Source organism: Pisolithus orientalis (assembly GCF_024613125.1).
Source record: "Pisolithus orientalis strain OTSU chromosome Unknown F5J12scaffold_4, whole genome shotgun sequence".
NCBI lineage: Eukaryota > Fungi > Basidiomycota > Agaricomycetes > Boletales > Pisolithaceae > Pisolithus > Pisolithus orientalis.
In genome coordinates, this window is record NW_026260785.1 from 1,687,555 (window position 1) to 1,703,312 (window position 15,758).

The window sequence follows — 15,758 nt, forward strand, 5'->3', positions numbered from 1 at the left end:
TGTGCGTCACATTTTTAGGTGACGGTCACTGTCACACGAGAGGATAGGGGGATCCTCGTAGCATAATGCGGGCATATGTACTAGTTTTCTACACACTTCTAGGTACTGGTTTACTGCCTGAACACCAATCTTTAAATGATGCGAAATCAAGCACGGTGCCAAGTCCATTGACTTCGCCACCCATATAAACGAAGTCACTCATCAAATTGTGGCTGACACCCTGCGCAGCTGCCAAGGGTCCACAGATACAAGGGTATGAAGGAGGCACTGCAACATAATGGGGTCCGTGAGAGGGATCGAAAATGACCTAGAAATTTCATTGGAGAGTTAAGATACCAAGGACGATCAGTGTTTGCGTTACCATGTGCGATCTATCGGATGCAAAGCTGTCCAAGTAAACCTTAGAAGGAACGACCCTGAAGAGACTGCAGAGGACGACGAGTCTCCACTGAGATAAGGTAATCGGATTTCCCGTAGTTGATTGTACCTTTGGAATTGTTCTGGCAAGTCCGCGTGGCCGGGGAAAGTTTGCTCCACGTATTCTATATAGTAGATAAGATCCGGGTTGAGCCCATGCCAGAAGGCGATGAAGCGTTTCACAGTCGAGTTTATACGCACCTTCCCAAGGACATGGCACGGGAAGGCGAGTGTCCAGATCATAGATCCAAGTTCCTTGTTCGTCATCTCGATTTGCAGCGAAGGCCCCGCGCAGCGTTAGAACAACACTGGTAGTCCCATATCACCGCGGTATCTCTAGACGAGCTTATCCGCTGGTTCCATAAAGCGACCTGTTGGGGTAAATAAAGTTGTGGCAAGAGAGAGTCGTCGAGGGTGAGATTGCGTTACCGTCCTGGATAAATTGGATACAAAGATAATATTGATATCCCACCTGCTGTCACTGTCCGGCTGTGCCAGCATTCGCTGGGCGAGATGGTAGATATTCTCTTCGCAATACTGACTTGTGTACACGTTGTCTTCGAAGTTGGGTAGCATTAGATTCTCACTCATACTCCGACGAGGGAGTGCTGTATTGCCCCTATTTGGGTCATTTTGCGATCGCTGCCCAGCTGTCCAGGTTTGACATTTTGAACAACTCCAAGCTAGCGAAGCGTCTTATTAGAATGCAGGGTCGCTGACGAACGCATAATCTCCACTGCAGTCTTACTAACCCTTGACCCATTGGCAGGTGGCGGAATACCTCTTATGAATGGCGCGAAATATTTCCCTTGTCAACCTATTCACGTACAATTTCATCCGCAACACGCGATTTCGAAACTCCTAGGGCCGGCTGCTTGAATGGCCGAGGGTTCCCAGCAGTCCATCTTGTCACCAACCTGTTAATCAAGTCTGCAGGGAAAGGGTCAAGTGCGTGGCTTAAAGTTCACATTTCCTGCACTTCTCGGATCATGCTATAGTGGCGTTGGCCAAATTCCGCGGGAAGTATCCCTGCTAGTTACACTCGACGCAGTAGTAAATCTAGATCACCCAAAGGCACACAGGATCCGTACTGACCTTCCAAGTCCCATTTCTTGATTTTTGTGCATGGTAAAATCACAGAGGTTGAATCTTATAAAAGCAGTACACATCAGGCTCCACGCCAGCACTTAAGAACGTGCTTGATAATCAAGAGGGATTGCAGCCACTGACTTGATGCCTGGTTCACACACCTATAAGTTACATGGCCGTTCTGTAAGGTCATGCCGCAAAGAAATCGACTGAACCATGATATCGTAACTGTCGAGTACTACTTATGTAACGATCGCCGACGTCAGAAAGAAACTCTGGTTATGAAATGCGGGACGGCCCTCCGGAACAGAGTTTGACGTTTCAATGCCAATTAGGGTATCTACTCACGTCAACAACGTTGCTGAATCTACCTTCCGGGGCCCGGTGTCAGCCTTTGTGAGCAACAGGTTTGGACAGCCATACTACGCGACGCCACGGGAACGGATCGATAGGATGGTGTGCCAGATAGGAAAGGCTTAAAGCATATTAGTGACCAAACAAGCAGAACTCCCCAATTCCCTGCGAACGTCATGGAAATCTACGTCGTGGGCTGGTGATAAGAGTTAAATGATGCACCAAAAAGGGATGGGCACGATCACCATCCTGTGGGCAAGAAGAGAGCGAGGAAACTCACTATCTTCCACCTCTCCCCATCTTTGAATCTGGCTCTCCACCTCGACTCGCGCAGCAGCAGCGGCTTGCTCGACAGTAAGGTGCCGCTTAACGAGAGCAAGCGCAATGAGGAAGGACTTCGTCACATAGGTTGCGCGCTCCATCGCTAAAGAGAAAGGTTGGAACCAACTCGCACAGTTACATTCGCAGCGTACCAGCCATCTCCCATGGGTCCATCTGGCCAATAACATCGCCAAGTACTTTCTTCGTTTGCTCAGGCTGAGAGTGTAAAAGTATCGAATCAAACACCTTGACTTCGACACCATACGTCACCTTCACCCACTCAAGAACGGGCTCCCAGCGCTTTTGTTGCAGCTCCACCAAAGGCGGTGGGTCATCGTGATGGAAACTATGACAGAATGAGCAAGACCTCATATATGACTTTCACGAACGTACCAAATAGTGTCAGTGTCTAGGTAATTCAGGAGGGTAGTCTGAACCTGCTTCCGGGTTTCCTCATCTTGGAGAGCGTCGATTGCTCGCGCAGCGATCGATGTCTAGGACATTAGTCCACAAAACAATATCAAGCCAGCTTCCCTAACTTACCATTGGCAGAGCGTGTTGTTTAAGAAACTTTTCCTGGTTTTCCCACTCGTTGGCTATCACAGTTGCTGCCAAACGCTTTCCCTTTGGGAGTAAGAGTGTGTTGCCGGAGGGAGTCTTTAGTGCTCGTTTGTCCAGCGTCACGGCAATGCCATTATCCCTAATGTCAATTCCAACTGTCTTCCAGAAACGCTTCAGAGTAGCCTCTGCGCCTTCACGCATTCATAAGAACGCTGTGACATGGTATGATGCAAAAGCACTTGCGATTAGTTTCGGAGACCACGGGGCCCTCTCCTGATATTGAGGTCGTAGTATATTTGCGGAAATGGTGTAGCATATAACATGTCTGTACGACTTGTCGCGACGATGACCAGGTTAGCCTGGCAAGAGATAAAGTTTGCGCGCTCCGCATCATCAGAGTTGATGGTATTTACTTGGGCTGGTAGTTCGACGCGTAAAAATCATAAGCACGTGACTCATGTAGTCTGATTCCGAAAGCATCAAATTTATTGAACAAACAAAATAACACATATAGCTCGTAGCAATCGGGAGGGAATAGATCTTCGCAGCTAGTGTACCCGGTCTTGCCTACAAAGGTCATAGGTTGCACACCAGAAAGAAGGACAGAAAGTTGCTTTAGTTCCGGTGCAACGATGTGAGAATATGCGCGAAGCAAAGCTGCAAATGGAGGGTCAGCTGAGCATATGCAGCAAAAGAACAAGGAACCAAGTGGTTGCCTCAAGATCAACATTATTGGTATCCACAAACCGTAACACCCGGGATGGTTATTTGGGTAAGCCCATAGTGAAGTTAAACAGTTGACGAGCCTCTTCTGCGCCAAAGACAAGGGTAATTAGCTGTTATAATAGCCGTAGAGGGCCATATGGGGATGGAAATCTGACCTTGAATATATGGTTCGAAGGAGACCAGAGCGTTCATTCGCATAAGGCAGAACCGGTCTGCGAGGTCAGACATGACAGAAAGTTGAAGTAGCTTGAACCGTCACTTTGGATGACATGAAGTGGTGCAGACCAGGCCGAGGTAAAAGCAGTAGACTTGCCCTATAAACGGTCTGAAGTGCATGATACTGCGTGTTCCATCATCAGTTTCGGGCAAATAAACTCTCAGCAGGGCCAGAATGTTCGTGTGTGGTTTGTTCAGAAGGGTTAAAGGTCGAAGGATGGCCCGGATGGGAGCAACGACGACTCGCAGGTCACGATGAATAAATCTACATACATATGCGTCATCAATGATGAGCGTCGAATGACAGCAACTGACACAGACTGACAAACGGAACGGGAGCAAAAACGAGCTAAGGTCCCATACCTAATAACTCAAATGCTTACTGGGTGATTTGAGACAGCCCTCCATCACAGCAGAAAGTCCACTCGGTTATCGCCTTGTTTACTGGGAGCGAAATTCTATTCCTGATCAACGGCAACGGCATCAAAAGGATTTTATCTTAGGTGTGATTTGCATGATGGCATTGAGAATCAGCGGGAAGTCTCGATCACGAGTCTGTTTTCGTCGATCCAAGTAGTTCCCTGTCCTATCCTGTACCGATGGCACAGTCCGCAGTTTCTCAGACTACCGGCTTAGTTAAAAATGCGCACCCGATACTGCTTACCAAATACTGGTCGGCTCCTTGAGCTCCTTCAAGGACATGCACTTGCTCCTCGCATGACGTCACGTGCCAACCAAGGTTGTCCGCACGGCTATAACTAGTGCCTCTCTGTCTTGAGGAACATCGTCTTACAATGAGTCGAAAATCGCCCGCAGTGCCAGTGGGGATGCAGAGTCAGTCCCGTATCTCTGCCTACTTCTCCCAGACTTCGTCGCCGGCCAAGAAGCGTCAACACGACAGTGGAAGCCCTGTCATAGACTTGACCCTTGGTGATTCAGAGGCGGTTGAGCAGCGACCCATCAAAAAACTTAAAGCAAGCCAGGATGGCCGTCCCTTGGAATACTGGCGTTTCGACCCAAGTCAGCCGTCTTCAGCAACTGTTGAAAGAGCATCATCCATGGACGAGGGCAGAAAGAAGAGACACGAGGAGTTCAAACGCGTCCTACTAGGGGAAAACAACATTTTCGCTCGTCCTAAGCATATTCAAGAGCAAGCCGCACACTCAGACGTGGGGGAAGTGAGTGGAGAGGATGAGGATGGAGGCCCTGAATCCGATCGCTCCGACGTAGCGTTCAAGGAGCTGACAGATTTGTTCTCGCATAAGCCCGTCAGAAAGAAGGGCAAGGCGAGTGCTCCTAGTATAAAACGAAACAAAGGAGCTTCAGAAGAGATTGGGCCGAGTGGGCTGCCATACACTCCTGCGGAACTACAAGTGGGTATCCCTAAACTTGGTGGTCTGACTCTTCTCAGGAAGCGTTACTTTCTTACACAGTCATTGAAACTTATCAAAGACAATCCGGGGGTAGTTCTGATGATTGAATCTGGCTACAAATATTATTTCTACGAAGAAAGCGCTACGGTACGCTTGCCGGGAGTAGCGCAGCGGGACACCTATCTAAGAGATATCCGCAGATAGCCAGCAAAGAACTTGGCATAATTGCCTACCCGCGACGCAATCTCATGACTGCTGGTATCCCCACTCATAGGCGTGATGTACATGTCAAGAAGTAAGCCCATTTTCTACTAGTGGCGATTCTGAAGTTTTACCTGAGCCATTAGGCTCCTTTCCCAGGGATACAAGGTCGGAATTGTGGAGCAGACAGAGACAGCAGCGCTCAAGAAAGCAAGTGAAACCAGAAACATGCTATTTGAGAGGAAACTCACTTATCTTTATACTGCCACAACGTACGCAGTGATACTGGGGAGAGTCAACATGATTGTGATGCTGTTTATTTGCAGATACGTTGATGAAGTCGGATCTACCGACGACCTTGACAAGTATGGTGCTCCGTTGCTTGCTTGTTTCCTCGAGTCACCCAGCCGTGGAGCCGTCCCTGACGACCAAGTCTCGATAGCAATGATCGCTATCACACCCAGTACTGGTGATGTTATATGGGACGAGTTCGATGGTTAGTCGAGTTATGTTCGACTTGCTCGTCTTTTCTGCTTACCCGGAGTAGATTCGATTATGCGTTCTGAGCTAGAGGTCAGCTCTTCTTGGTATGACAAGGCGTGGGTTCGTGACGCTCCAATAGACACGTCTTGTACACACTCGGCCAGCAGAACTGGTACTTCCGGAGCAGGGATTGAGTAGATTGACAGAGAAGGTGTTGAAACATTTTGCCAGGTAAAATTTCCCCCGTGGCTTCTCGCCAGTATTAACAGGGAGTTGCAGCTCCGCAGCAGGCGAGCATAGAGTTCGAATCGAACGCTACGAGAGTCCCATGGAGTACACAGCAGCCTTTGATTTTGTAACACAGTTTTACAATGATAAGGCAAAACAGGGAGCCATGAAGGATCCCAAAATGGGTATGAGACTGTGTCTTTTAATATCACCACTCTGCTATTCATTTTGGGCCTTTCAGAGGGTGTCCTTGGCATTATTGCGAACTTCCCGCAGCGAGTTGTCATAGCTCTTGCGCACGCTATTGAGTACCTTTCGGCATTTAGTATAGCGGATGCATTCCTTGGCGCCAAATTTTTCTCGAAGTTCGCTAACAGGACTCACATGTTGTTGAATTCTAACACTCTTACCAACCTGTCGGTCCTCTCTTAGCACCCTAGAATCCAGTCTAATGCATCTTACAGAGAAATTTACCATAACCAGACAGACTACACAACCAGAGGGTCGTTAATGTGGATTCTTGATCACACGACAACTAAGTTTGGGGCCAGACTACTAAAGAATTGGGTGGGCAGACCACTCACCGATAAGACGTTAGTGGCCTGTTTCAAACAGAGAGTTTCTGCGAAGCTAACTTCAACAGGATCCTGCAACAGCGAGTAGATGCCATCGAAGAGATAATCGCCTGTACCTCCGAAAGACTGGTTGCGCTTCGGCAGGTTATGAGGAAGCTGCCAGACCTTGCGAAAGGACTCTGTCGGATTCAGTATGGGCAAGTGAGTACGCTGAACTCGTTAGATCGGGTGTGCGGCTGAATCGCGTATGCATGAAGTGTTCTCCCAAGGAGCTTGCAACACTTCTTCCCGCATTCAACAAGGTCGCAAACGCATTTGACGGTCTTGTAAACGAGCCTAGCGGTGGCTTCACATCCAAACTATTGAACGAAATCGTTTTGGCGCTCCCGAAACTTAAGGCACCAATGCGTGACCTGCTGAGTGCCGTATCCTTGGAAGAGGCTGCCCAAGGATCCAAAGTGTCCCTATGGAAAGATGACGAGAAGTACCCTGCGTTGGTCGAGCTACAGTTGGTGCGTATTATATCTTACTGTCGGAACTCATGATCGACCTTTTTAGATGATTCAAACCGTTGAGTCTGAGTTATCGGAGGAACTAAAGAGAAGTGAGTTGATCCTTTGCTGTTGAAATCACTCATTTCATACCAACACATTCAGTCCGCAAAATTCTCAGAATACCGTCACTGCAGTGGACTACAGTCCTTGGCTTTGAGGTACTCTTCTTTGCTATCTGTGGCTTCTAAGTACCCTGACGGCTACTAGTATCTCGTAGAAGTAAAGAAAGCTGATAATCGCGAGGTTCCTGTTGGCTGGGAACTGGTGTCAAGGTAACGCTCCATTCCTGTATTGCTGTGAATCGTTACTCTATGGTTACCCAGCACAAAGTATCTGAGACGTTACTATACTCCGGAAGTCAAGAAGCTATTGCAGGAGCGAGCACGGTATCAGGAATTGCTCACGGCTGAAGCTAACAAAGCATACAAGTCTTTCTTGGGCGATATCATGCAATCATACTATCCTGTCTTACGTGACGCTGTGAGTAAGTTGGCAATTGCCGATTGTCTTTGCAGTTTGGCGCAGGTCGCGCTTCAAGATGGTTACGTGCGACCCGAGTTTACTGAAGACGATGTTCTCGATATCGTGGATGGCCGCCACCCGATGGTGGAAGCTTTGAGGCCAGATCCATTCGTTCCCAACACAATTTGCCTGGGCGGGGATTCTCCAAAAAGTGCGATCATTACGGGTCCTAACATGGGTGGCAAAAGTTCAGCAGTTCGGATGGTTGCTCTCATTGCCATCATGGCACAAATTGGATCGTATGTCCCTGCAAAGGCTGCTAGGATTGGGATGTGTGACGGCATCATCACGAGGATGGGAGGTAAAGGATCTTGTTGGCCGACTTGAACCTGAACTTAGAATTTCTACAGCATCGGATGAGCTAGCGCGCGGACGGTCAACGTTCATGGTCGAGATGGCAGAAACCAGTGAAATCCTCTCTATGGCCACCCCCAAGAGTCTAGTGATCCTTGATGAGCTTGGTAGAGGTACGTCCACAGCGGATGGGGTGAGTACATATATTTCTTTTCCTGGCCTCATTTGAATCCGGACGGGTTCCTAGATGGCAATTGCAGACGCAGTCCTCCACCACCTAATACAGGACGTAAAGTGCAAGACCCTATTCATCACGCATTATCCCCTTGTTGCCATTGACATGGAACGACGGTTTCCGATGGATGTTCAAAACGTACACATGAGTTATACGACGGAAACCCGTATAGACGGGAGACGAGACGTAACGTTCTTGTATCGCCTAACCAGGGGCTTTGCTAAAGAGTCGTTTGGAGTGGAATGCGCACGGTTGGCAGGTATTTCTGAAGAGGTTCTTGCTGTTGCAAGTGAGCGCTCCGAGCGTTGCCGGCTGTCCGTCGAGGCTCACAACAGCCTAATTAGGTTTGTGGTATCAATTTTTTGGTGTTACACAATCGTTTTCATTGATCCTGGTGTTATTTCAGAATGCATGGTTGTTTTCATCTTATCCAGCAGTGTCTCGCAAATCCACCAGACGCAACCCAGTTGCTACGAGAACTCCGCACCCAAATGTACCTGCATCGATCTACATTAGGAGCATAGTGTTACTATGATTTGGTTTTCTTTTGTTTCTTCCGACCCGATTTTTTAGAGGAATCCGTAGTATCTACCACTTCATCCGCCTTGCGTTTTCCTCCATCGCCACTCCGAGTTGCGGGTTTCAGCTGAGAAGCAATTGATTCTATTTGACGACACATGCTCAGGAGGGGCGACGACGATTTGAAACGGTCGCAAGCAGCGAGTCTCGCATGTAGCGCATTCCATGCAGCAGGGTTCCAAATCACCTTTCCGGGCGACGAGTTTGACTTCTGCACCTGGCGGATACAGATTAGGACGCCTTTCAATAGGTCCTTCAGCTGACTGGCACTCCAGCTGCATTGATCGTCGACAGCTCCGTTTGCGAGATCTAGCACGGTTTTCTGTAGACTCTTCTGGAACGACGACGTGATCGCCTGGTCATCCTTCTCCCAGTCAACGTCACCCAAGTACCTCTAGAAAGACAGACAGACACACCTTGCTTGGCTGGCTCAAAATTATGCTCAGGAGTTGGAATGCCTGGCATCTCCTATAGGAATTGACGGCGTTTGAGGACGCAGTCAAAACAGGGTCACGGAACTTTGATCCTAGTACCTGGAAGCGACGGACGAAGTCCTGGAAGAAGCTGAAGTTGGCCTGAGATGCCTTGCGGGACATGTAATCATCCAAAGATTCCTGGTATATGCGGACCACACCATCATCTTCATTTAGCTGGACCAGTACCCGGCACAAATAAAGACTACTTTGGCTTAGGACCGAGAGGTTGTCCGGGGAATGCGACTTCCGAACTCGTTGGTGAACCTCGCGAAGGATGGTTTCGACTTCATCGCGTGTCGCATTGATTGGCACGTCCTTGGACTTGGCAAGACGGTTATTAAGGATGCCCTTCGCCTTATCAGAGAGCTGTTTCTCGTCCATCCCGCTCTTCGTCACCAGGTCAATCAGAGGGAGTATAAGTCGAATGTTGAGCGGATTTTGAGGTTCTCTCTTAACGAAGGTATCGACGAGGTCAAGAACCCTATTCTTGAAGTGCGTTGCTTCTCGTTGTGCATCCACACCTGGCGTAGACCTTAGTAAGATAGACGTTCAGAGGTGACTACTACTAACCTTTCTTGGACCTCTGCTCGTCCTTCCGGAATCGGAAGATCTTAGCAAGTTGCTCGTCTATTGCTATCATCTGTTCATCATCCATAAGTTCTTCGGATTCTTCGTCAGATTTTTCATCCGACTCGTCATCCTCGACGCTGCCCATGCCGCTAGCCTTGAGCAAGTCAACAATTTTCTTCCGAGTCTCCTGAGCGTCTTCATCGTCACTCTCTTCAGACTGGCTTTCGTCATCGTCCGATGCTTCTGAAGAGTCCTCATCTTCTTCGTCGCTGTCGGCATTCATCTCTTCGATCTCAACCTCAGCAAGCTCGGCTGGATTCCGTCGTTCAAGTTGCTAGCCAATACAAACTTGCAGTCAGAGCCTTGCAAGACAAGACGTGACAATATATTGCTCACTGTAAGAACGAGATCTATTGTGCTCTCCTGAACCGCACCAGTGACACAGGAGAAAGCCTCGTTGGCCACTGAGCGCGTGTATGCACTCGCATTTTCCAGGTACCCAATGAGCAGGTCCACCAGAACATCAATCGGTTCTGGCTCGTCTTCCGCGGGTAATTCACTTTGTTTGCCTTTCTTCTTGGATGATTTTTTAGCTGCGAACATTCGCGACGCTGCGCTGAGACAGGCCTTGGAAGTCAATGTCAACCTTCGAGTAATGCGTTTGATAACATAGACAGCAAATTACTTCGAGATTCCCAACACTGTCCTCTCCACAGCGACATTGGAGGACTAGGGATGAAAGGACGAGTTCGAAGCCTTTCGCAATTTCCTCCTTCTCAGCGGACACCTCCCTCACGATCAGACGAACATTCACTGAGCACGTACCAGTACAATGAACCTCACCTTGCCCAACTTTTCATGGGTTTTCTTGACCCTGTCCAACAACTCTTGCCTCTCCTCATCCACGGGTGCTAGCGGACTAACATGTTTGGTATCTTTGTCTAATTGCGCCAGCGTCGTGAGTACTTTGGATATCCAGAATTCACCGTCAGCAGCAACGGCCGTCTCTTTGTGTGTTTTGTCACCTGACCAAGCGATCAGGTCGACGGGGGCTCCCCAAGGTGAAACTTGACATACCCTTCTTCACGATCGTGGTTTGGCTCGTGAGGTCTGCGAGACTACTGAGCAACCTTGTACGACAGTGGGCTTGGAAACCTTCTGTAAACGGTGGAGACGGAAGTGCACGAAGCTGGGTGGGAAATAAAAAAAAGGGATCAGAGAATCGCGTGTCTGAATATCACGAATACGAACCGCTCGTATCGAGCTAGACCCGGATTTCTTGCGAATCGAATATAGTCCGTTCACGGTGTACCAGTCTAGAAGAATTTGGATCCATTCATCACTTTTTGGCACAGATCCATTACGTATTAGTGCTGCGAATTGGTCTGCGATCCAAGTTCGCCGAGAGTTCAGAGCTGCAACATCCCTGATGTGATCATGAATATTTGTAGTTATTTCTGCTCTGACGGCCATTTGAAAAGAAAGTGGGACATACTCATCGGCGTCCTTCGCATTTGCTTGGTCTAGCAAAGAAACGATGTAGCTCTTGATTCCCTCGCTATCCATAACTGACAGAATGGACTCCACTGTCTTTGTTCGGGTCAATTTGTCGAATTCTTGGCTGCCATTGATGCCTGTGAGTTGCAGGATCAAGGGAAATCCCAAAGTAGGATTTTCTTGGACGAACGACTGAATGTGTTTTGCCTGCGGAAGTTTCAATCGTATCCCCTAAGGGTGGCAGAGGTGACTACAATTATTTAAACGACGCACCACGTCGAGGGAAATTTTGTGCAGATAGCGGTCGCTTTTAGATAGGTGGTTTATCCATGACCGCATGAGATTTTTGGTGAAGAGCATAGGCAATTCGTCGGTGCTGACGCGGGTAAGCGCCTTTTTAAAGACTTGAAAACCCCAGTACTTCCTCTCAGCTGACGACGTGGAGGAAAACAAGGAATCTAACATGTCATGTCAGATTATAACAACGATTATGAAGGGTTGCGAATAGTCACCATCGACGACTATGCGGAAAAATTCTCGGAAAGATCCTTGCGGGGGTTGTATTGAGTTAGAGGTTGGTAAGAGACGGTCGAATAGCATGTCCCAGACAAAGTGGATTTGGGGATTCCATGAACCAGAACCAGGATTAGGAACTTCATCATCATCTAAAGCAGACTCCTGTGATGGTAACATCGACTTTCATGAGCCCAACTGCGCAGGAACCAAGGGATCGATGCATACCTTCAGAATCCGCCCTAATGAAGCGAGATTCGCGACAGCCAATATGTTAGAGCCCTTAAACACAGGTGCCAGCGAACTCTCCCAATCGTGGTTCGGCAAGAGAGGCTGCAGCTTCAATGTCATTGCAACTTTTTCCGGCGACCAAAACGACTCCTTTTCCTTCGAAAAGAGATACTCGACAGTTGTATCCACTGCCTTCACTTTCCACGGCACGGAGGACTCTTGCACTGCATCGATGGCCAACCCAACCGTCCACCACGCGCTCTCTCTCAGCCACGACTTCGTCTCCCCAACCTCGATCAACTTCTTCAATACCTCTTCGTAGCCCTCTATGCTCGAAACTTGAGTATTGGACGAGCCAGAACTCGGGAGAGGCGTCTGACGAACGAGGAGGCCAGAGCGAATGACAGCTGTGAGTCCAAACAGACGGGCGAAGAGAATGTCGCGTTCTTCTTGACCCGACATCGAGCCTTGTTTTTTTGTCGAATCGCTTATAAGAGAAACGACTTGTGTGCATGTAACGGTGTTTATTCTCGAGAGAAGCTGCAATAGTTATGGATATTGTTCCAAAGCTCGTTCACATAGACGGACGGTTGACACAACGTACCTCTGTCAAAGCAACGCTGAATCCCAATCTGCTGCTTTCTCTCGGACTTGCAAGACCTCTTAGAAGCCTACGTATCGAGTAAGACACATCCGGCGAGTTGAGGAGGTCGAGTGCATCGCCGCCGCCGTCCTCGGTGTCTGAACCGACGTCCGGCTGAGGAACATGGTTTGTCTGAAACTGCTCGAGTGCGCTGATGAGCTTGACGGACGCGTCGACGCGCTCCTTCTTTGAAGCAGAGGACAAGTCCCAGAAAAGCGGCAGTGTCGTAGACATGCTGTCTCGACTTCAAAATTTCAATCTCGATCAGGCAGGCGTGTTTGTTGTGGACTGTTGTAATTAAATTGATTTAATCAATTGAACAACCCAGTTCTATGAAGTGAAAAGCTCCATGTCGAGTACACTTACCACCACGACTGACAAGTGCATCATTATGGATGCTATCAAGGCAGTGTTTGACGCGAGCCAAGCAGAGCTTCGTGATATCTGAATTGCTAGGTGTAACTCATCCGCTCGACGTCCTGTAGGGAAGCCATGCTTTAGCACTTGTCACCGCAGATTGTCCGAGCGAGGATGACTCCGTCCCATCCTTTTAGCGATGCAGACCGGAGGAGTTGATATCATCGAAGTTAGTGAACTATTCTCAGGTCCCATCGCAGACCGTCTTGCTATTCAAGAAACTAACCTCGTGAGTCTGTTCATTCCAAATCTCGTTCGTACGCTAAGAGGAGTACATCAGGTTGCTCTTCAAAATAGAGTCGACTATGGAACGATTTTCGCACAAATCAAAAGTCGCTCGGAGCAAAGGCCTTACGTTTTGGGTGCTTCTGATGGGTGAATCCAGAATGCGACATCATGAGGCTGTTCGTGCTCATTAGCTTGTGCAGGTTATTACAACCCTATCCTTGCATACGGCGAAGACCCGAAGAGGCGTCCATATTCTGCGAGAAATATGTACACGAAAGCTGGGTGAGCACACATGCCGCTGAATCGTGAGGGTTAAGGCAAACTCATCGGCGAGCTATAGCCTGTCTTATGTCCCTCTCGTGGCACCAACTTCCTTACTTGGCCCCCACTGCAGATCCCTTCATTTACATCGTCTCGCGTGTAAGTTCTTCCTCTATGTTAGCGGGACATTATCGGAATATGCATACCACTTCTCCCAGATGGGCACTACTGGCACTTCCGTCAAAGGGTTCGTGAACAACGAGTTTCCCGAGATCATCACTCCTATCCGCAAGCACACCTCCGTCACCCTTGTCGTGGGGTTTGGAATCGTTACACGTGTTCACTTTGACGCTACTGTCGAAGCTGGAGCTGATGGCGTCGTCGTCGGGAGTCGCATAGTCTCCCTCATCAAAGAAGCGCCGGCTGGTAAGGTTCCTCGGGTAGTCGAGGACTCAAGGAATCATTGTCCTCCAACTCCTTCACTGCCGGAGTTTAAAGCTCGCACTATCATTACCCCGTCGTTGCCGGGATGTCTCGACCGACTGAAATGACGCTTCTCCCCTCGCGCTTCGCCAGCTAGGGGGCTCGTATGTGCCGGAAGTGCTTTCCGACTGCCTCGTCGAGTTAGAGGAGGCTCATAATGTGACGCGAGATGACCCAATGTTCTGGGCTGAGAGCGAAAGCCGCTTGGTTTCATGAGCCGCTCTTCCAAGCTATACTTTGCAGAGAGTCTGACCAAGTATGCTAATGGTGCACAGATCTGGCTGAAAAGAGAGGGTCTGTACATGCCCACAGATCACAGTACAATCGGCCCAAACCCATCCTTTCACGACAACCACACAGGGTCGAATAAAATCAATAACGCAGCTGGCCAGGTGCGTGCTTGCCCATTCTTTTGAACCTTTTAGATTGAACGTCGGCCAAGATCTTGTTGGCCAAGCGTCTTGGAAAAATTCACAGAAACGGTGCCGGGCAGCATGGTGTGGGGGGTGCGACCGTGTGTGCTCGTTTTCGGGATGGAATGCACTATGGATATTGGTGCGCAGGATGCACGGAGACAACCACTGAACGTTTTCCGTATGAAGATGCCTGACGCGAAGGTACCCAATTTGCCATCATGTAAATCAATCAAGGTACTGAATATGTTGTACTTAGGTCGCGCCCGTCGAGTCCGGCTCGGAGACACTGAAAGATGCTGTTTGACGAAGCAAAGTATTTCCTCATCGGATCTTGTTTCGGCCCTCATCCAATCCCGACTATTATCCGCTACTGGTAAAAGGTGATCGGACGTGAAATCAAAGCACAGATCACGGATGAAGGAGACGACAGGGAAACTTCGGGACGTAGTTGTCGCATGCGTTCGCGGCGGCAGCAATACCATTGGGTCCTTTTGCAAGTTCCATCCCGGGTACGTCTGTGCACCTCCTGGGCATTGGGGCAGGAAGCGAGGATGGGTATATGGATAAATGTACCGTCCTTGTATGCTACCACTTGATAAGGTATCGACGGCGACCGTCACGGTGTAATCCTGACTAGAGGCAAGCCGGGTGTCTTGCACGGAGTTCGAATATATGTCCTGCGAGATCCCGCTAGTCAAATTGTAGAAACGCATTCTATCAGCGCTGGATTGGATTATCCTGACGTTGGACCGGAACACTCCTGGTTAAGGGACAGCGGGAACGCTGAGTACGAGGTTGCGATGGACGAGGAAGCTTTGAGAGGATTCCGTCTGTTGCACTCACCTCGAGGGTATCATTCCAGGTTAGTATTTTCTGCTCATAGAAATGCATATTCAGTGACGAGCATTAAAATCTTCACACGCTCTGTGGGGGGTGTTCGTGGGGCAAAGACACTTCCAAAGGAAACCAACTTCGTTATAGTATGTGTCTCATTTTCAGCCCCTCCCATCTCTGTTGACACCACGGAATGCAGTGCCTCTCAGGGAGAGATAACAGACGTAGAACCGATCTCTGAGCTCTTACCTGGACAGTGGGCCAATCACTTTGATTGGCACATTTAAAAGATGATAGAGGGAATCTAGCTGAAGTTGGGGTACAACCTACAAGTGATTGAGTGTAGGGTAATATGTACATTTAAGGTGTTCGACAAGCATATGAGGGTAACTATGTGATATTGGGTGTGCCATTCCATTACAGATGCCAATGTGGTGAACAAATTCTGTTGCTTACACTGT

At 48.9% G+C, this 15,758-nt stretch overlaps 5 protein-coding genes across 5 annotated transcripts; 2 read left to right on the plus strand and 3 right to left on the minus strand.

Moving 5' to 3' along the window:
- Positions 1-28: 28 nt before the first annotated feature.
- Positions 29-1,088, minus strand: F5J12DRAFT_808091 (N-terminal glutamine amidase-domain-containing protein). Its single transcript, XM_051744704.1, has 6 exons — positions 847-1,088; positions 760-788; positions 619-725; positions 488-542; positions 362-425; positions 29-307 (listed from the first exon to the last, which is right to left on the minus strand). The coding sequence occupies exons 1-6, from the start codon at positions 1,006-1,008 to the stop codon at positions 89-91; spliced, it is 636 nt and encodes a 211-aa protein (XP_051603887.1). The 5' UTR covers positions 1,009-1,088; the 3' UTR covers positions 29-88.
- Positions 1,089-1,636: 548 nt separating this feature from the next.
- F5J12DRAFT_808098 (uncharacterized protein) lies at positions 1,637-3,185 on the minus strand. Its single transcript, XM_051744705.1, has 6 exons — positions 2,986-3,185; positions 2,725-2,933; positions 2,575-2,675; positions 2,334-2,527; positions 2,141-2,284; positions 1,637-2,056 (listed from the first exon to the last, which is right to left on the minus strand). The coding sequence occupies exons 1-6, from the start codon at positions 3,134-3,136 to the stop codon at positions 1,983-1,985; spliced, it is 873 nt and encodes a 290-aa protein (XP_051603888.1). The 5' UTR covers positions 3,137-3,185; the 3' UTR covers positions 1,637-1,982.
- A 1,176-nt stretch (positions 3,186-4,361) lies between these two features.
- On the plus strand, positions 4,362-8,783 carry F5J12DRAFT_397722 (muts domain V-domain-containing protein). The gene is made up of 19 exons (XM_051739229.1): positions 4,362-5,057; positions 5,118-5,204; positions 5,258-5,352; positions 5,405-5,530; positions 5,585-5,754; positions 5,806-5,831; positions 5,881-5,972; positions 6,021-6,154; positions 6,211-6,385; positions 6,434-6,562; positions 6,613-6,745; positions 6,802-7,056; positions 7,103-7,148; positions 7,201-7,256; positions 7,306-7,370; positions 7,422-7,921; positions 7,971-8,107; positions 8,162-8,493; positions 8,556-8,783. Exons 1-19 carry the CDS (start codon positions 4,479-4,481, stop codon positions 8,671-8,673), a joined length of 3,255 nt encoding a protein of 1,084 aa, XP_051603889.1. The 5' UTR covers positions 4,362-4,478; the 3' UTR covers positions 8,674-8,783.
- F5J12DRAFT_961357 (DNA polymerase phi-domain-containing protein) lies at positions 8,592-12,892 on the minus strand (the record flags this gene model as incomplete). The annotated part of the gene is made up of 13 exons (XM_051749941.1): positions 8,592-9,122; positions 9,145-9,725; positions 9,775-10,108; positions 10,171-10,401; positions 10,460-10,561; positions 10,600-10,799; positions 10,852-10,963; positions 11,026-11,200; positions 11,270-11,478; positions 11,545-11,729; positions 11,784-11,949; positions 12,013-12,555; positions 12,620-12,892. 13 exons carry the CDS (start codon positions 12,890-12,892, stop codon positions 8,679-8,681), a joined length of 3,555 nt encoding a protein of 1,184 aa, XP_051603890.1. The 3' UTR covers positions 8,592-8,678.
- A 157-nt stretch (positions 12,893-13,049) lies between these two features.
- F5J12DRAFT_903752 (bifunctional tryptophan synthase TRP1) lies at positions 13,050-15,584 on the plus strand (the record flags this gene model as incomplete). Its single annotated transcript, XM_051748446.1, has 16 exons — positions 13,050-13,095; positions 13,160-13,197; positions 13,221-13,304; positions 13,356-13,407; positions 13,477-13,585; positions 13,621-13,723; positions 13,783-14,095; positions 14,145-14,206; positions 14,242-14,365; positions 14,525-14,664; positions 14,720-14,761; positions 14,866-14,980; positions 15,064-15,291; positions 15,368-15,396; positions 15,426-15,443; positions 15,507-15,584. The coding sequence occupies 16 exons, from the start codon at positions 13,050-13,052 to the stop codon at positions 15,582-15,584; spliced, it is 1,581 nt and encodes a 526-aa protein (XP_051603891.1).
- Between the last annotated feature and the right edge of the window lie 174 nt (positions 15,585-15,758).